The 21,506-nt window shown below is 41.8% G+C and overlaps 1 protein-coding gene across 4 annotated transcripts in view; it reads left to right on the top strand.

Moving 5' to 3' along the window:
• The window catches only part of LOC122551279 (protein boule-like), a 157,293-nt gene that overhangs the window by 38,938 nt on the left and 96,849 nt on the right, over nucleotides 1-21,506 (top strand). For all 4 annotated transcript variants that reach the window (XM_043692928.1, XM_043692929.1, XM_043692930.1 and 1 more), the window contains exons 4-5: nucleotides 8,120-8,174; nucleotides 14,189-14,264. In XM_043692928.1, coding sequence (XP_043548863.1) covers nucleotides 8,120-8,174; nucleotides 14,189-14,264 — 131 coding nt within the window. The remainder of the gene's footprint in view (nucleotides 1-8,119; nucleotides 8,175-14,188; nucleotides 14,265-21,506) is intronic.

Here is a 21,506-nt window from a genome sequence, read left to right as displayed (position 1 = left end):
GATTCTGGAGTACATGGAGACTGTCCTACAGTGCAGGCTATTTGTCTTTGAGTTTTTGAATGGGCAACCCCAGAGTCTTTGTGGCTAAGGGGCCTTGACATGTTGAGGGCACTTGCATAGATGCAAGTTCACATTCCTCAGTTTGAACTCGCAACGAGTGAGGATTATGAGCAGGCTGGAGTTGGAGGGCTGTGCACCTCTGGAATGGCCTTCAAGTAGACCTTTTGGGATCTTGTAAGTGGTTTCTCTCTGGTTGCTGCTGCCTGGCACCAACCTCTCATTGTGAGGAAGGAGACTTGGAGTATGGTAAAGTTCCCTCGTCCCCTTGTTGCTTTGCTGTTGGTGTTGAGTGCTCGTGACTAGTGATACAGTGCAGATTGAAGATGGAATGTGCTCAACCTGGGTGTTCAAGACAGCAAGCAGTCTGCCTGTAAACATATTCAGAGGCTTATATGCTCGAGGTGACACCAGAGATGGTATTGGTTGACTCTTCCAATGTTCGACTCAGTTATCTGACAAACCTGCCTGTTGTTCTTGTTTGCTTGTATATTTTCGTGTGTTATCATCACAAACACTGAGGGATCCTTTCCTGCCTGATTTCCAACATCCCTCCGGTTGCGAAGGATCTCTGGTGTTTCATCCTTGGCCAGGAAGGAGTTGTGGCAGTGATGTGCTCACCAGAAGGTGATATCCACTTCAGCTGAGTTGTCAGTATCTGAGTTGGTGGAGGTTGAAGGGAGAAACCTTGCTGGTGCTTCCTCTGAAAGATCTGTGGCTTCTTCCTCAAGCAGTGGAGGAGGAAATGATATTTTAAGGGGCTGGTTACTTCATGGCAGCTACCATGCTGCAGGCATCAGTGTCTCCTGCAGACGAGATAAAGAGTTGTGAAGTGGGTTTGAAGCTTGAGCATTTTAAGAATACATTGACAGTAATGGAAGAGCAGCATGGTACATGACAATTGATCTCACTTAAGACAAGGGCATGGAAGTCTCTGCATCACCACATGAGTGACTAAGGTCCTCTGCCATTAGGGAAGGATTCTCTCCTTGAGGGGAGTGCATATACAAATGGCTTTACCCAGCTCCCTGTCTTGGCTCATTCCAACCTATTTTGGAATGATTTTCTTTGGAATATGACAAGGCAAGTGATTAAACTGGGCTGGCACAGTGGTTAGCAGTGGGGGAGGAAAAATAGTGATGTGTTCCAAGTGAGTAAGTAGGAGGTGCCGACATCATGCAGAGTTAAGAGTAATTTTTTGGAGGGGGTTGTAATCTTGGTATCAAAACATTTTGAATTATGTTGCAATTAAAATGCTCAGAAAGTTAAAAGACAGATTTTGTCACCCGTACTCAATAATTGGAAATCAGTTTATACAATTCACAGAAAACATAATTTTATAGTGCTTCAGGTAAATACAAAACTCACTTATGTCTTTGAGCTTGTTTGCTCATTTTTTAATTTTATTTTTCATCATACGATAAGGAGGAGCCACTTAGTTGGTAAGGCAGCTATCGTGTAATTCAAAATAATGCCAACTGCATGGCATGTAATTATCAGTCAGGCTGAAATCAACTTTGGGCTTGCTTTGTTGCCCTGCCCTGTAGTAAAATCATGGCATAAACCTTAGTTTGGTGACCATGGTATACTCAAGGGTGTTAGCTAGAGATGTTGTCAAAAAAATTAGGTCTGATTCAAATAAGCCACAGATGGAATAGTGGTGTCATGTTGAGGTTGGACAGGATGTTGGTGAGGTCTCTTCTGGAGTATTGGTTGCTGTTCTGGTTTCCCTATTATAGGAAGGATATTATTAAGCTGGAGAGCATTCAGAAAAGATTTATCAGAATGTTTCTGGGAACGGAAAGTTTGAGATATAAAAATAGACTGAAAACTTTGTCACTTTTTTCTCTGAAGCAGAGGAGGTTTAGGGTGACCTTATTCAGGTTTGTAAAATCATGAAGGCTATAGAAAAGGTGAATAGTAAGGGTCTTTTACCTAGAGTTGTGGAGTTCAAAACTAGGGGTCATATTTTTAAGGTGAGAGGAAAAAGATTTAATAGGTATATGAGGGCAACTTTTCTACACAGAGAGTGGCTCATGTGTGGAATGAACTGCCAGAAAAAATGGTGGATGCCGGCACAGTTATGACATTTAAAAGATATTTGGATAAGTACATGAATAGGAAAGGTTTGCAGATATATGGGCCAAGCACAGGCAAGTGCGACGAGTTTAGTTTGGGAACATGGTCAGCGTGGACTGTTGGACTGAAGGGTCTGTTTCCATGCTGTATGACTCTATGATCATGACAACTTTTTAACTGGCTGTCTCAAGTGCTTTTTCAATGCTTCATGGCAGAATATTGGCCAGGATTATTGAAATTACGTAATTAATGAATTTAAAAATCACCCAAAAACAGGTTAAAGTTCCAACAGGTTCATTTGGAAGTACTGGCTTTCAGAGTGCTGCTCCATCAGGTACCGAGTGGGGCAGGATCATAAGACACAGAATTTATAGCAAAAGATCACGGTGTCTTGAAGTTAAAAGGATATATTGAACAAATCTTTCATCTTTTAGAATGGGTTGCAGATTTGTTTCATCAATATGTAAATCCCAGAACTTCTTTTAAGTCACATTCTCGAGATAACTTAAGGTTTTATAAAAAAAGATGACATCTCAGCTCAGACAATGGGTGTCTTGAAGTTAAAAGGATATATTGAACAAATCTAGATTGCTGGAAGTCTTTCATCTTTTAGAATGGGTTGCAGATTTGATTCATCAATATGTAAATCCCAGAACTTCCTTTAAGTCACATTCTCGAGATAACTTAAGGTTTTATAAAAAAAGATGACATCTCAGCTCAGACAATGTATTGAAGGTGTGAGGTTAGAGTCTGTCTGTATCCCAATCTTGAGTCAGAATGGTTCCATTTCCAAAGTAGGAATTTATAAAATGTTATATGGATTGTTTGCCTGCAGGTTGTGTGCTTTTTGAGCAAAAATAGAATTTATCTGCAAATACAATTCAGTAAATACAAATTCACCCCATAGACCTGAATTGGAAGGGGACTAATATACTGGCAGGGAGATTTGCTAGAGCTGCTCAGGAGGATTTAAACTAGTAAGGTGAGGGCAGTGGGGAACCCAGGGAGATAGTGAGGAAAGAGATCAATCTGAGACTGGTATGGTTGAGAAAAGAAGTGAGCCAAACAGTTGAGGCAGGCAGGGACAAAGTAGAGAACAAGGTAGGACTGATGAATTAAACTGCATTTATTTCAATGCAAGAGACCTAATAGGGAAGGCAGATGAACTCAGGGCATGGTTAGGAACATGGGATTGGAATATCATAGCAATTACAGAAATGTGGCTCAAGGATGAATAGGACTGGCAGCTAATGTTCCAAGATACAAATGCAACAAGAACGACAGAAAGGGAGGCAAAAGATGGGGGAATGGTGGTTTTGTTAAGGGATAGCATTACAGCTGTACTGAGGGAGGGTATTCCCGGAAATATATCCAGGAAAGTTACTTGGGTGGAACTGAGAAATAAGAAAGCGATGATCACCTTATTGGGATTGTATTATAGACCCCCTAATAGTCAGAGGGAAATGAGAATCAAATTTGTAAGGAGATGTCAGTTATCTGTAAGAATAATAGGGTGGTTATGGTAGGGAATTTTAACTTTCCAAACATAGACTGGGACTGCCATAGTATTAAAGTCGTGTTTAGGCAGGGCAGGTGACTGAGTTGTCAGTGGGAGAGCACTTTGGGGCCAGCGACCATAATTTTATTAGTTTTAAAATAGTGATGGAAAAGGATAGACCAGATCTGAAAGTTGAAGTTCTAACTTGGGGGAAAGCCAATTTTGACGGTAAGAACTTTGAAAAGCTGGCTGGGGACAGATGTTTGAAGATAAAGGGATGGCTGAAAAATTAGAAGCCTTCAGAAGTGAGATAACGAGAGTCCGGAGACAGTATATTCCTGTCAGGGTGAAAGGAAAGCCTGGTAGATGCAGGGAATGCTGGATGGCAAGAGAAATTGAGGTTTTGGTTAAGAAAAAGAAGGAAGCATATGTCAGGTATAGATAGGATAGATCAAGTGAATCCTGAGAAGAGTATAAAGACAGTAGGAGTATACTTAAGAGGGAAATCAGGAGGGCAAAAGGGGACATGAGATTGCTTTGGCAAATAAGAGTTAAGGAGAATCCAAAGGGTTTTTACAAATACATTAAGGACAAAGGGTAACCAGGGAGAGAATAGGGCCCCTTAAAGCTCTATGTGAGAAGCTGCAGGAGATGGGGGGGGATATTAAACGAGTATATTGCATCAGTATTTACTGTGGAAAAGGACATGGAAGATATAGAATGTAGGGAAATAGATGGTGACATCTTGAAAAGTGTCCAAATTAAAGACAAGGAAGTCCAGAATGTCTTGAAACACATGAAAGTGGATAAATCCCCAGGACCTGATCAGGTGTACCCTAGAACTGTGGGAAGCTACGGAAGTGATTGCTGGGCCTCTTACTGAGATATTTATGTCATCTATAGTCACAGATAAGATGTTGGAAGACTAGAGGTTGGCTAACGTGCTGCTACTATTTACGAAAGGTGGTAAGGACAAGGCAGGAAACTATAGACCGGTGAGCCAGACATCAGTGGTGGGCAGGTTGTTGGAGGGAATCCTGAGGGACAGGAGGTAGATGTATTTGGAAAGGCAAGGACTGATTTGGGATAGTCAGCATAGCTTTATGCATGGGAAATCATGTCTAACAAACTTGATTGAGATTTTTAAAGAAGTAACAAAGAGGATTGATGAGGGTAGAGTGGTAGACGTGATCTGTAAGACGTTCGACAATGTTTCCCTTGGGAGTCTGATTCGCAAGGTTAGATCTCATGGATTACAGGGAGAACTAGCCATTTGGATACAGAACTGGCTCAAAGGTAGAAGACAGAGGGTGGTGGTGGAGGACGGTTGTTTTTCAGACTGGAGGCCTGTGACCAGTGGAGTGCCACAATGATTGGTGCTGGGTCTACTACTTTATGTCTTTTATATAAATGATTTGCGGCACAGTGGTTAGTGCTGCTGCCTCACAGCGCCAGAGACCCGGGTTCAATTCCCACCTCAGGTGACTGACTGTGTGGAGTTTGCACGTTCTCCCCGTGTCTGCGTGGGTTTCCTCCGGGTGCTCCGGTTTCCTCCCACAGTCCAAAGATGTGCATGTCAGGTGAATTGACCATGCTAAATTGCCCGTAGTGTTAAGTAAGGGGTAAATGTAGGGGTATGGGTGGGTTGCGCTTCGGCGGGGCGGTGCGGACTTGTTGGGCCGAAGGGCCTGTTTTCACACTGTAAGTAATCTAATCTGATTTAGATGTGAGCATAAGAGATACAGTTAGTAAGTTTGCAGATGATACCAAAATTGGAGGTGTAGTGGATAGCGAAGAAGGTTACCTCAGATCACAACAGGATCTTGATCAGATCGGCCATTAGGCTGAGGAGTGGCAGATGGAGTTTATATTAGATAAATGCAAGATGCTTCTTTTTGGGAAAGCAAATCTTAGCAGGACTTATGCACTTAATGGTAAGGTCCTAGGGAGTGTTGCTGAACAAAGAGACTTTGGAATGCAGGTTCATAGCTCCTTGAAAGTGGAGTCGAGGTAGATAGGATAGTAACGAAAACGTTTGACATGCTTTCCTTTATTGGTCAGAGTATTGATTACTGGAGTTGGGAGGTCATGTTGTGACTGTAGAGGACATTGGTTAGGCCACTTTCGAATATTGCATGCAGTTCTGGTTTCCTTCCTATCAGAAGGATGTTGTGAAATTTGAAAGGGTTGAGAAAAGATTTACTAGGATGTTGCCAGGGTTGGAGGATTTGAGCTATAGGGAGAGATTGAATAGGCTGGGGTTGTTTTCCCTGGAGCATCGGAGGCTGAGGGGTGATCTTATAGAGATTTATAAAGTCATGCGGGGCATGGATAGGATAAATAGACAAAGTCTTTTCCCTGGGGTGATGGTGTCCAGGACTGGAGGGCATAGGTTTAGAGTGAGAGGGGAAAGACATGAAAGAGACCTCAGGGGCAGCTTTTTCACACAGAGGGTGGTGCATCTGTGGAATAGGCTGTCAGAGGAAATGGTGGATACTAGCACAATTGCAACATTTAAAACGGATCTGGATGGATATATGAATAGGAAGGCTTTAGAGGGATAATTTGCACTGGCAAATGGAACGAGATTGGGTTGGAATGTCTGGTTGGCATGGACGAGTTGGACCAAAGGGTCTGTTTCCGTGTTGTACATCTCTATCACTCTGGGACCTATATGTGTGTGTGCATGTGAGGGAGCGAGAGAGGTAGAGAGTTTGTATGAGAGTGCACGTGATGAAGAGTGTCTGTGTGTGTGTGTGTGTGTGCGCGCGCGCGCGTGCGTGCGTGAGAGAGTGTGTGTTTGCGTGTGTGCATACTTAGTAGAGTGTGTACGTGAATGTGACAGAGTATAAGCCTATGAGATGACAGTATAAGCCTGTGAGATGGTGTGTGCATGGGTGTGACTGTTGGGGGGGATATGTGTGTGTGTCTGAGAGAGAACATGTGTGTGAGAGAGGGTCTGCGTGACTCTGTGATTATGTAGAGTGTGTATATGTGTGCTTGTCTGTGTGTGAGAGAGTGTATAGTGTAGTGGGGTTACCTGTAGTGCGACATGGATGGTACCTTTCATTACCCAGTACTTCCTGAGAGCGGAGAAACTACGCCATGTTCTTTGCAGCCTGCAACACATTATCAGTGAGGATGAGCACCTTGCCTACACCTCCACTTCTCGCCTTTAAACAACTGCCAAATCATAAACAGGCCATTGTTCACAGCAAACTGCCCAGCCTTCAGGACAACATCGACCATCACATCATGCCACCCTGTCATGGCAACCACTGCAAGACATATCAGAGTGTCGACATGGATACCACCATTACACTTGGGGATGCCAGCACCATGTACACGGCGGATACTCATTTGACTTGGCCAACATTGTCAATCTCATACGTTGCAGTCAAGGGTGCCCTGAGGCATGGTATATTGGCGAGATCGAGCAGACACTATGACAACGGATGAATGGACCCCATGCAACAAACGCCAGATAGGGATATTCCCTCCCAGTCAGGGAACACTTCAGCGGTCAGGGCCATTTGGTCCCGGATCCTCCAAGGCAGACTTTGGGATATGCAATAATGCAGAGTGGCTGAGCAAAGGCTGCTAGCTAATTTCTTTACCCATGAGGATGGCCTCAACCAGGATCTTGGGTTCATGTCACTCTACAGGTGACCCCACTGCACTATACAGTTCACACACACATACACATGCTCTTATATATTCACACTCACGCAGACCCTTTCTCATATGCACACACTCCCTCAGATGCACACGTACAGCCCCCACACTCAAACCTATGCACAAACCCTCTCAAAGGCTTATACTCTGTCACGCACGCGCACACTACCAAGCACGCACACGCGCAACACACATTTACACACACTCACATGCATACACTCACACTATCTCTCTCTGGCTCGCTTTATCTCTTGCTCCCTCACATGCGTGCGCATGCGCGCACACACACACGTCTATGGGGTGAATTTGCATTTGCAGAATTGTATTTGCAGATATATTCTATTTTCGCTCAAAAAACACACAACTTGCAGGCAGTCAATCCATATATTATTTTATAAATTTCTAGTTTGGAAATGGAACCAGTCTGACTCAAGATTGGGATATAGACAGACTCTAATCTCACATCTTTAATACATTGTCTGAGCTGAGATGTTACCATTTTTATAAAACTTAAGTTATCTTGAGAATGTGGCTTAGAGTCATGGAGATGTACAGCATGGAAACAGACTCGTTTGGTCCAACGTGTCCATGCCAACCAGATATCCCAACCTAGTCTAGTCCTACCTGCCTGCACCCGGCCCATATCCCTCTAACCTCTTCCTATTCATAATTTTAACTTTGTAAATAATTAAAATGTTTTGCATCACTGTCACATCAATATGATCTTTTCTAACCCATGTGTATGTTTTACTCTCACTAAATTTTAATTTCTCTGTATGTGGTAACTTTTCTGTCCATACTTTCTTTTAGGTATGGGTTTATTACCTTTGAAACCCAGGAAGATGCTCAAAAGATCTTACAGGAGGTGAGGAGCCAAAATTTTCAATTTACAAAATCTCTTTATGTTAAGATTGCTGTCTTTGTTTAATTGTTATCTACAAATTCCAGTTTTGTCTTAATAAAACTTCACTAGGAGAGCAGGAGTGTCTTTCTACAAATATCTTTAAGCGATGTAAAGCAATTAATTACTTCATTTGTACATAATTTTATTTTTCTAGATCAAGTGTGTTTTCACTCACTTTTCCTTTCCCAATATTTCCCAAAAATAAAGCCTTAACATAAGTGGAGAAGTAGTGTCTTTATGCAAGGAAGCAAAGATAGTGATTGAATACTTTGCCAAAATAGATAGTGATAAATTCATGCAAATGAGGAGGTGGTTGAGGTGCTTCTTGGTACTTTATTGAAATTAACCTTCAGAACCATTCTTAAGATAGATTAATGGACCTGAAATGTTAACTCTGTTTACTGTCCACAGATATTGCTAAACCTGCTGAGTTTCTCCAGCATTTTCTGTTTTTGTACCAAACTATATTAGTCCCATTTATCTGAACTTGGTTGATGCCTACTATATGCTGTGATATTAAGTACTCATCCAGACGCTTCTTAAATATTGTGAGTAACTGCCTCCACCACTTCTCAGGCAGTGCATTACATATTTTTACTTATCTCTGGGTAAAAAAAACTCATATCCTCTAGATTAGTTACTTCTCACTTTTTAAACATATGTCATCTGGTCTTATACACAGTTTGCCATGGCTCTCATAATCTACCTTGTCAGTGCTTCTCATATTTATATACGTGAATCAGATTCCCCCTTTTCCTTCTCTGCTATAAGGAAAACATATCCAGCCTATAACTGAGACTTTGCATCCCAAGTAGCATCCTGGCAGACAATTTGTGGGGTCTTTTTTATGGACTAAGAATAGGCATGTTAGGTCTTTGGAATGTATTTTCCTTCACTGTCCTTGAAAGGTTTACCTCAAAATGGACAGCAAGCATAAGAGAACTTTAGACTTTGATCTTCTCTGTGTTCATGCCTATGAAAAATTCTGACTCATGCTTAATTATTGGTATCATGGTATCATCTCCCAGTCATTCTTCTGTTAAAAAAGCACCTTTGACATCTGCAGAAATTTATCTCTTCTGAGGTTCTGGAGTAGAAACCAAGAGTTGTGTATCTTGGAGCTTGTGCTAAGAGGGAGTACCAAGGCTTTAGCATTCCCTTTGCTTGAAGTTGCTCCAGTATGTGTTAGTGGAAAGGAAAGCCACTTGTGGCTAGAAGGGAGATCTCATTAGAAGTTTGAAAAATACAAGGGATTGGTGCTAATCTGTGGTGCATAAAAGCATGAAATGCAAGCTGTGACTCATTTTACTGTTTGCAAGCTGGTGCAGGTGTATTACAGGAAACTTGCTAGGAATAATTTAACAATTAATGGGCACTTATGGTACTCTTGTAACAAAGTGGTAGTGCTGCTACCTCTGAACTAGAAGGCCTGATTTTAGATCCCACCTGCCCTAGGGGTATGTGATATAATTCTGAACAGGGTGATTATAAAATATCTACATGGGTTGGCCAGTTGTAGCACAGTAGTAATGTCCCTACCTCTGACCCAGGATGTCCAGTTCAAGTCTCATCTGCTCAGGATGTATGTCATAAATTGGCTGAACAGGTTGATTAAAAATATCAATAAACTAATTCTTGTGAGATGGTGGTAGCATCACTGGGTTGTTAAGCCGATGAAACCTACAGTGGGTCATACCCCAGCACAATAGTTCAATATCCATTCTTAGTGAGGGTGACCATGAAGCTATTGTTGGTTATCGTGATTGAATTATGGAAGAATGTGGTGTAGTAGTAATATCACTGGGCCAGTAGTCTACAGGCCCAGGCTAATGCTTTAGGGTCACGGATTCAAGTTCCACCTCCAGTAAATAGTGGAACTACCACAGAAAGCTAAAACACATTCTAAATAAACTGAGGTTAACCAGTGGTTAGTTGTTTAAACCAACTCTCAAGAGAACGGGTGTTCTTTTGGCTCTAATTACCTCATTAGATAATAGATTTTCATCAGTAAACCTTTTGGCACTTTGGAGTTAATATGTATGTGGAAGTTGAATACTTACAGAAGACTTTAAGTCTTATTGCAGCTGTAGTTTGAATTATTTTAAATCTAATTCACCCTCTGCATTACAGTATATTCTACTCTCATGATCTTTTTTCTGTTGAGCATAGTTTTGAATTGTAACATTGTTGCTGCTTTAAATTTCATTCTTTATGGTCAATCTCTGCAGCTTCATTTAGTCAAGAGTTGTTGATTCAGAAGGATGGGCTTGCTCTGTCAAAGCTGACTTAAATACATGTGTCTCCAGTGGCTTTTAACTACTACCAGATACTTTTTAAAACAGAATTGTTGTTTGGGTGTTGAAGTATTTTACAGAAAGTTTAGTTTCTTCAAAGATAAGAGATGATAACAACATTAACATACAGGAGAAAGTGAGGACTGCAGATGCTGGAGATCAGAGCTTAAAAATGTGTTGCTAGAAAAGCGCAGCAGGTCAGGCAGCATCAAAGGAGAAGGAGAATCCACATTTTGGGCAAAAGCCCTTCTTCAGGAATGAGGAGGGTGTGCCAAGCTGGCTAAGATAAAAGGTAGGGAGGAGGGACTTGGGGAAGGGGCGTTGGGAATGTGATAGGTGGAAGGAGGTTAAGGTGAGGGTGATGGGCCGGAGACGGGGTGGGGGCGGAGAGGTTGGGAAGAAGATTGCAGGTCAAGAAGGCGGTGCTGAGTCTGAGGGCTGGGAAGAAAAAAATCGCTCTGCCTCCAGGCGTCGTGTTGCCATGGTCTGGCGATGGAGGAGGCCAAGGACCTCAAATTTACCTGGACCATCTCAGACTCCTCCCTCCCTTTCCTAGACCTCTCCATCTCTATCTCGGACGACCGACTTAACATGGACATATACTATAAACCGACTGACTCCCACAGCTACCTAGATTACACCTCTTCTCACCCTGCCCCCTGTAAAAACGCCATCCCATATTCCCAATTCCTTCACCTTTGCCGCATCTGCACCCAGGAGAACTAATTCCAATACCGAACAACCCAGATGGCCCCCTTCTTCAAAGACCGCAATTTCCCCTCAGACGTGGTTGACGATGCTCTCCACCGCATCTCCTCCACTTCCCGCTCCTCCGTCCTTGAACTCCGCCGCCCCTCCAATTGCCACCAGGACAGAACCCCACTAGTCCTCACCTACCACCCCACCAACCTCCAGATACATTGGATCATCCTTCGTCATTTCCGCCACCTCCAAACAGACCCCACCACCAAGGATATATTTCCCTCCCCACCCCTATCAGCATTCCGGAAAGACCATTCCCTCCGCGACTCCCTTGTCGGATCCACACTCCCCACCAACCCAACCTCCACTCCCGGCCCTTCCCCTGCAACCGGAAAAAATGCAAAACTTGCGCCCACACTTCCCTCCAAGGCCCCAAGGGATCCTTCAATATCCATCAGAAATTCACCTGCACCTCCACACACATCATTTACTGCATCCGCTGCACCTGATGTGGCCTCCTATACATTGGGGAGACAGGCCGCCTACTTGCGGAACGTTTCAGAGAACACCTCTCGAACACCCGCACCAACCAACTCAACTGCCCCGTGGCTGAACACTTTAACTCCCCCTCCCACTCAGCCAAGGACATGCAGGTCCTTGGCCTCCTCCATCACCAGACCATGGCTCATTCCTGAAGAAGGGCTTATGCCCAAAACGTGGATTCTCCTTCTCCTTTGATGCTGCCTGACATGCTGCGCTTTTCCAGTAACACATTTTTAAACATTAACATACAGTGTTCCTTACTTTGCTAGAGCATTTATTATAAAAACAATGTTGTGTCAATTGCTAGAAGATTGCAACGGTCAGTTCCTGAAAAGTCTTTGTTGCAGCTAAACTTCAAATTTTTTCTCTGGTGGAATGATAGTAGTGCATCCCAATTACTGGGATATTCTTAAATATTTGTGATGTGGCCAAACAGATTGATTATCAATCAACAAATCCTACAACTAATCCTTTGGCTATTAGAAGAGCAGATCAAGTGCTTGAAGAGGGTGAACGCTAGGAAACTGTTTCCGTTAGGCAAGGAGACTAGGACCCGTGGACTCAGCCTTAGAATTAGAGGTGGTAAATTCAGAACAGAAATGCGCAGACATTTCTTCAGCCAGAGAGTGGTGGGCCTTTGGAATTCATTGCCGCAGAGTGCAGTGGAGGCTGGGACGCTAAATGTCTTCAAGTCAGAAATTGATAAATTCTTGATGTCACAAGGAATTAAGGGTTACGGGGAGAATGCGGGTAAGTGGAGTTGAAATGCCCATCAGCCATGATTGAATAGCGAAGTGGACTCGATGGGCCGAATGGCCTTACTTCCGCTCCTATGTCTTATGGTCTTATGGTCAAATAGTAGCTTCCCACTGGAAGACACCAAGTGCAAATTCTTACCACGGGCCAAATTCCTTCCTTGTTTCAAGTGACTATCAGAAAAAGAATTGTGACATTCTCTAAAACATACATAATCTTGGACGGATTTGCATTCCCATTCCACTTCAACTCATTGGATTCGTATTTGTATTTTCTGTTTTCCTTTAGAAGATGGAGATTATCTGAGAGCTAAAGTCTTGATTGAAATTTGTTTTATTTTGCCTGCTGTTAACCTTTGCAGACAGTTTTGCAGTATCATTCTAGAAATTCCTGCTGTTAGCAATCAGGAAATATACTATCTTCAAATTATTTGAAAGTGATTTACAATGTGTGTTTGCAATAAATAATTAAAGCTAAAGGTAGATTATTCTCTTGTTTAACAACAGCTATTTTCCAAATGAGGTTTTCCACATTTATTATACACTACTCAATAATCCTCTGGGACTGTATAAATTGTGTATACTATAAGTAGAATATAGTATATTCTGAGTTGGAAAAAAGATTCTAGCTATTTTGAGTCATTGAAAGGGGTCTTGTGCAAGAGTGTTCTAAAATCCATATCCATTTTGAGTTGATAATATTATCACAGATTGTTAATATTCAGGAAAGCTTTATTTCAGGAATAAGGGCTAAGGCCCTTTTGATTCAAGCCTTCTTTAAATTGATTAGTTTAATTGTTATTTTATCTGGCAATTAAAGCATTGTTGTGCACCTTTCAATTTACAGTTATATTTCACTGCAGAACATCTGCAAGAAATTAATGCAGAATCAATACATTTGGTGACAGCAGTTGGTAGAGTTGATACCTTGGCCGCACTCTCTCAATTCAATATTATTATAGTCACACAGTTCTTCTCTGAGGCTTTTCACTCATGATTGATGCATTGCAATTACACTGTTGAAATAATAAATATTTTTATTAAGACCATCCATTTGACAAATGAAGATTCAGGCTAATTTGCATCCATGAAAACTTTTCTCATATTATGGTGGCTCTAACAAATTCCACCACAAATTCCACCACACCACAATGTTCCAAGCGAGCAGCCTACAACATTTTGACAAGAAAATCAATTTGCCTATGTTACCGGATGGATAATTGGAAATTAATCCAGAATCCCAATCCACATCTCCACTAATAACTACTGCTTTCTTTCTCGGGCCATACCCTTACTGCGTACAAGTTTCGTTGAAATCTGTTCATTAGTTTTTGAGCTATATTAGCGACCAACAAAACATTATGTTGAAAACATTATCTTTGCCCACCTTCAGTGGTAATGGTAATAAATAGCATTATACTTCATAATGGCTGACATGTGTTCTTTATTTTGTAGCAAAATAATAATAGGTATTATAAAGACGTGTTCTCCGAATTCACGGCTATAAACTGTGTTTTACTTTACTTTCTTTAGATGCTATTTCTTATAGATATTACATCAACTTCTGTTTTTGTGTTTAAATCATCCTTTCATACAGCAATTTTGAACTATAAACTTGGTGTTATTTCTTATAGACATGATAGATATAATACGTTGTGCTTCTACATCTTATCCTTTTCAGGCAGAAAAGTTGAATTACAAAGATAAAAAACTGAATATTGGCCCAGCAATAAGAAAGCAACAAGTGGGGATTCCACGTATGTACATACTAATTTACCCAATTATTGGTGACTATACAGAAAAAGAATAGTGTTGCACAGCACCAGTCATGAGAATTCTTATTTGTTCAAACTTTGCCAAGAAAATGGACAAGAGATCAGGAAGGATCTTACTCTGAAGTTACATCGTTTTTTTCAGGTAGATAGGAATGGAAAATTTACCACAGTTGATGCTGCTTTAAGGAATGGTTTAGTCAGTGCTAAGTTTTGTAATAATTCTATGCAAAACAAATAATTTACTAATGAAATCAACATTCTCAAAGACCAAAGTTGTGTGCTTGCTTAATGTGTTTTGTGATGACTTTTAAAAAACATTTCTGTTCAAAATAAATGTTCATTTTTAAATTTTGCCTATCTCAACATCAATTTTCCTATCATTAAATGTAGAAATTTTAAAAATGTTTTTGCACAGTTACAGCATAATGTTTTCAATAAACTTATTCCTGCATAGGCCAATAACTGTTACTGGTTGTGTCACCATAGTCTTACCAGACCATTGGAACTGCTCTCTCATTAGAGAGAAGCAACTGATGATGATTTAACCTGAGGGCCACCACATCGCAGGCAAGGGAAGAGGTTGAGAAGGAGAGTTCTTCATGATAACCTCAAACTGGTGGTGAGAATTGAACATATTGTTGGCATCACACTGCTATGTAAACCAACAATCCAGCCAACTGAGCTAAACCAATTCCTGCCTTTACTGGTGAATAATAATGAAAAGTGGAATCTGATGCCCTGTCTTGTGGGGAGTGAGTGAATGGGAGGACGGTTGAGGTTGGGGCTGGGAGTGGGGATGGAGTGGATATTGAAGCTAGGAGTTTGCTGCCACCTTCCCACATCTACCCTAATAAGGTCACCATCAATTTAGGCCATTAATTCCGCTTAAGGGGACATCCTATAGCTACTGATACCAATCAGGTGGTGAGTAGTGAACTCGTCATGGGGGGGATCACAAGAAAACTGTGTCAGGCTTGCTTGCTAGCTCCTGGGAGAGTCAGAATCCTGATTGGAGGATTCAGAATTGGAGAGGGGCGGGTGCATGCTGAGTGCCACCCCCAACTTTGCTGCAGACATTTCAGTCAGGCCACCTCTCAGCATTCTGAATCCCAGACAGTATAGATCCAATATACTCCCAATGTAGGGTCCTCTGCGGGATTAGTGAACCTTTACTGTACTGCATCCAACGCAAGTACATCTTTCATTTAAATGTGGAAACAAAAACGGCACACAGTGGTCCAGATGTCGCCTCAACAAAATCCGATACAACCATACTCCAGTTCCCTTACAATGAAGGCAAGCAAGCAATTTGCTTTTTGGAATGTTCGGTATAGTTCCATGCTAATTTCCTGCATTCCTTACATGAGGACGTACGGCTGTCTTTGCAGGTAAAAAGACGGCTGGAAAATGGGAAGTCTTCAAAAATGAGATAACAAGATTCCAGAGGCAATCTGCTCCTTTTAGGGTGAAGGGCAAGGCTGGTAGGTTTAGGGAATGTTGGATGACCAGAGAAATTGAGGTTTTGGTCATGCAAAAGAAGGAAGCATATGTCAGGTATTGACAGCGGAGATTGAGTAAATGCCTGGAAGAGTATAAAGGCAGTAGGAGCATACTTAAGAGGGAAATCAACGGCGCAAAAAGGGGACATGAGATAGCTTTGCCAAACAAGATTGAGGAGAATCCGAAGGGATTCTACAAATACATTAATGACAAAAGGGTATAGTTAGGGAGAGAATAGGGCCTCTTAAAGATCTCCAGCATCTGCAGTCCTCACTTTCGCCGAGTTGATTTTAACCTTACTGCAAATCCTCTTGCAAGGATGCCGACCTTGAAGAAGTTCTCCTCCGCTCTCTACAAGGATTTCAGTGAGTCTCTCTCTCACTGCAACCCCCAGATCATCTCCTCTGCCCTGAAGCTCTTCAACCATGTCCTGAAACAGACTTGCTACCACAGCCACACCTGCTTCCTCAGTGCTTGCCTCTGCAACCAACTGATCCCTCATGGACTCCGGATTCCTGGTGAAGGACTTTTGCCCGAAACGTCGATTTTTCCTCTGCTGCTGACTGACCTGTTGTGCTTTTCCAGCACCACTCTACTCCTGCCTCTTAAGATCAGAAAGGCCTCCCATGTGTGGAACTGCAAGAGATGGGAGAGATACTAAATGAGGACTTTGCATCAGTGTTTACTGTGGAGAAGGATATGGAAGATAAAGAATGTGGGGAAATAAATAGAGACATCTTGAAAAATATCCATATTACACAGGAGGAGGTGCTGGACATCTTAAAAGGCATAATGGTGGATAGATTCCTGGGACCTGATCAGGTGTACTCTGGAGCTCTGTGGGAAGCTAGGGAAGTGACTGCTGGGCCCCTTGCTGAGGTATCCGTGCCATCGATAGCCACAGGTGAGGTGCCGGAAAACCAGGTTGGCTATTGTGGTGCCACTATTTAAGAAAGGCAATAAGGAAAAGCCAGGGAACTATTGACCAGTGAGCCTGACATCATGATTGGTAAGTTGTTGGAGGGAGTCCTGAGGGACAGGAGTAACATGTATTTGGAAAGGTAAGGACTGGTGAGGGTGAGTCAGCAAGACTTTGGACATGGAAAATTGTGTCTCACTAACTTGATTCAGTTTTTGAAGAAGTAACGAAGATGATTGATGAGGGCAGAGCAGTGGGCATGATCTATATGGACTTCAGTAAGGTGTTTACCAAAGTTCCTCATGGTAAACTGGTTAGCAAGATTAGATCACATGGAGTACAGGAGAACTAGCCATTTGAATACAGAATTAGCTTGACGGTAGAAGACAGAGGGTGTTGGTAGAGGGTTGCTTTTCAGACTGGAGACTTGTAACCAGTCGTGTTCCACAAGGGTTAGTGCTGGGTCCACTGCTTTTCATCATTTCTATAAATGATTTGAATGTGAACATAAGAGATGTGGTTCGTAAGTTTCAGATGACACCAAAATTAGTAATGTAGTGGACAGCGAAGAAGTACAATGGGACCCTGATCAAGTGCGCCAATGAGGTGAGTAGTGTCAGATGGAGTTTAATATAGATAAATGTGAGCTAATGCATTTTGGAAAGGCATATCAGGGCAGGACTTATACACTTAATGGTATGGTCCTGGGGACTGTTGCTGAACCCAGAGACCTTGGAGTGCAGGTTCATAGTTCCTTGAAAGTAGAGTCACAGGTAGATAGGTTAGTGAAGAAGGTATTTGGGATGCTTGGCTTTTTTGGTCACTGCATTGAGTACAGTAGTGGGAGGCCAAGTTGTGGCTGTATGGGACATTGGTTCGGCCAGTTTTGGAATACTGCATTCAGTTCTGGTCTTCCTGCTATTGGAAGGATGTTGTGAAACTTGAAAGAATTCAGAAAAGACTTATGAGGGTGTTGCCAGGATTGTAGGGTTTGAGATGTAGGTAGAGGCTGAATAGGCTGGGGCTATTTTCCCTGGAGTGCTGGAGGCTGAGGGGTGACTTTATAGAAGTTTATGAAATCATGATTTGGAGTGCAGTTTTAGACTGGGGTAGACAATGTCAGAGGTCACATGACACCAGGTTAATCACAAGCTTTTGCAGCACTGTACCTTCATCAGGTGAGGTCATGAGGGGCTTAGACAAGGTCTTTTCCCGGATGGTGGAGTCCAAAACTAGAGGACATAGGTTTAAGGTTAGAGTGCAAAGCTTTAAAAGGGACCTAAGGGGCAACTTTTTCACGCAGAGGGTGGTGCGTGTATTGATTGATCTGCCAGAGGAAGTAGTGGAAACTGATACAATTGCAATACTTAATAAGGCAATTGGATGGATATATGAATATGAACAGCTTTGAGGGATATCAGCCAAATGCTGGCAGATGGGACTAGATTTATTTAGGATATCTGATCGGCATGGATGAGTTGGTTCGAAGGATCTATTTCCATTCTGTACATCTCTGTGACTTGTTCAAATCATACCATGCTTTTTTAAATGCCTTTTTAAGGCTTAGTAATAGATTTTCCCACCAATTGGCATTTGTCTAACATGGGTTCATAGAGATATAAGCATGGAAACAGACCCTTTGGTCCAACTCATTCATGTCAACCAGAATTCCTAAATTAATCTAATCCCATTTGCCAGCACTTGGCCCATATCCGTTCAAACCATTCTTATTGATGTACCCTTCCAGATGTCTTTTAAACATTGTAATTGTACCAGCCTCCACCACTTCCTCTGGCAACTTATTTCATACATGCATCCCTCTTTGTGTGAAAATGGTGCCCCTGAGGTCCCTTTTCAATCTTACCTGTCTCACCCTAAACTTATGCCGTCTAGTCCTGTATTCCCCCAACCCAGAAAAAAGACCTTGTCTCATGCCCCTCATGATTTTATAAATCACTATAAGGTCACCCATCAGCCTCCAATGCTCCAAGGAAAAGATCCCCAGCCGATTCAGTCCCTCCCTATAGTTCAAACCCTCCAACCCTGGCAACGTTTTTGTGAATCTTTTCTGAATCCTTTCACGTTTCACAACAGCTTTCTTATAAGAGGGAGACCAGAACTGACACAGTATTCCAAAAGTGACCTAACCAATGTCCTGTACAGCCGCAACATAACCTCCCAAGTCCTCTACTCAGTGCTCTGAACAGTAAAGATCTCTTTCTTCAGCAACAATCCCCAGGATCTTACCATTAAGTGTATAAGTCCTGCCCTGATTTGCCTTTCCAAAATGCAACATCTCACATTTATTTAAATTAACTACATCTGCCATTCCTTGGCTCATTGGCCCATCTGATCAAGATTCTGTTGTACTCTGAGGTAACCTTCTTCGCTGTCCACTACACCTCCAATTTTGGTGTCATCTACAAACTTACTAACTATACCTCCTATGTATGTAGTTTCTTGTTTTCTCTCTCCCTCCTTTCATGAAAAGTAGTGTAATACTTTGGCAATTTGCAACTCAATGGGGCCATTCCTGAGTTTAAAGAATTTTCAAAAGTTATAGCTCATCCACTATCTCTGCAGCTCCCTCTTTTAGAATCCGAGACTGGATGCTGTCAGGCTTCATGGCTTTTTCTAATTTTAATCCCTTGAGTTTTTGCAAAGCTTTTTCTCTGATATTAATTTCCTTAATTTGATTCCTTTTAACCCTTAGCATTCCATTTATATCTGGAAGGAAGCAATGTTTCTCTGTAAAAATGTACTCGGAGTATTTGTTAAATGCCCCTGCCATTTCCTCAATTTGAAAGTTAATTGCTCTTGTATCTTCTTCAAAGGGAAGAGTACACTTTATGTACTTAGTAAAACATTTGTAAGATATTTTATATTTCTTGTTAGTTCACTCTCATTCATTTCATTCTTTTTTTTAATCAACCTTTTGATAAGGTTTGATAAAGGAGCCCTTTGGAAATACTCGTAATCTTTGATTAGAGGCCCAACCAGTCCCTGACCACCATAGCCCTGCCCTGCCTGGATGAACCTGTACTCACAATAATCAACTTCTACTTTAATTCCATTTGTTTTCTCCAAATAAAAGACACTACTATGGATACCTGCACACAAGTCCAAGCCATGTCTGCATTTTTGTCAGATTCTTTGCTGCATTCTTTGTCTGGACCTACTATAGCTGTTTAATACGTAGATGATTGTGTCAGTGCTGTATCCTGGTCCTGCCCCACATTGCAATTTCTACCTTTTCTTTCTTTTACATGGTCTGTATCTGAGCTCTCTCATCATAGCTGCTATATCTTGATTAAACCTATATTTGCAAAGCCCACTAACTCCCACAGTTACTTTACTACATGTTGTCATACTTTGCTTCTTGTAAAAACTTTGTTCCATTCTTTCAGTTTTTCCATCTCCATCACGTCTGTCCTGTAAAGGAATTGATCTTACATACTCGTTCTCGAATGCCTTTTTCTCAGTCAAGGTTCCCGTGCTACAGTAATTGCCAGGGCATTCGACCATGACCGTTCTGTGGACTTTCATTTTTTCATTTCTCTTCCTTTCCAGACTGTTAGAGGTTTTTTCACGTGTCTTCTCAATGCATTTTTGTGGATCATCCATCATCATTTCTGCCACTTTTAGTGTGAAGCCACTACTAATGCATCTTCCCCTCCCCTCTCCTTTCAGCATTCCAAAAACAGATTATTTCCTCAGTCCAGAAGTTTTCAACTGGTGTTCCACAGCAAGGTGAGAACTGTGCCACGGAATTTGCAGGAAGTAACGCTACTTCACATAAATTGCCAATATAGCACATGCGTGGACATTTGGTACGATGCATGTGCACAAGTTGCAAAATCTGCTGATCATGCAACCTACTTGCTCATGCACAGGCCCAAACATTCAGTCTGAGCATGTGCAATCATTTGGATCATATCTCCGGGATGAGAAGAAACTGCACGTGTGCAGAAAAGTGGCGCGCATTTGTTGAATGGCTTGAACTGAACTGTCTAACATGTATTTACGTTAGCATGGATTTTGTAATATTTTTGGATTTTTTTGTTTCGTAATCTAAGTCTTAGAATAGATTCTAAGAATCTTGTCAAGAGGTGATTATTCTGGTAATTCGGTTGATTAAATATCTGAAATCAAAGGGAAAAAACCAAGAACTATTCAAAGACAGTACAATTATAGTTATCTGGCCTTTGGATTCTCATAGACAGAAGATGCTATTTGCCCCTTAACTGATGTCTCATCTGTAGAGTGAAGTTGGCAAACACTGCTGCGGCAACAGGTTAAGACATTACTTACAGACAAAACATTCATCTCTTGCAAACAAACACATTCAGTACTTCTAGAGCTTGAAAGAACACAACAACAAGCAGATCCATAGAAACCCCATCCCATTATCTTAATCCTGTCTTTGTATAAAAAAAAGGATGTATGTCAGGAACTGATGCTACAAAAGAGATTGATAAAATTCCACTCTCTTTGACATATAGCTAAACAGCAAATTGACAACATAACACCTGATTTCGAAATTGTGATGGAAGAGAAGTTGGCCACTAGTGAGAAGTTTATTTTGCAGATTGAGTACACTGATATGAGCGATGGAAATGTGTTGCTGGAGAAGCGCAGCAGGTCAGGCAGCATCCAGGGAACAGGAGAATCGATTGTGATGGAAGAGAAGTTGGCCACTAGTGAGAAGTTTATTTTGCAGATTGAGTACACTGATATGAGCGATGGAAATGTGTTGCTGGAGAAGCGCAGCAGGTCAGGCAGCATCCAGGGAACAGGAGAATCGA

Source organism: Chiloscyllium plagiosum, chromosome 7, assembly GCF_004010195.1.
Source record: "Chiloscyllium plagiosum isolate BGI_BamShark_2017 chromosome 7, ASM401019v2, whole genome shotgun sequence".
NCBI lineage: Eukaryota > Metazoa > Chordata > Chondrichthyes > Orectolobiformes > Hemiscylliidae > Chiloscyllium > Chiloscyllium plagiosum.
The sequence above is the reverse complement of the archived record's forward strand: the minus strand, read 5'-3'. Positions and strand labels throughout refer to the sequence as shown.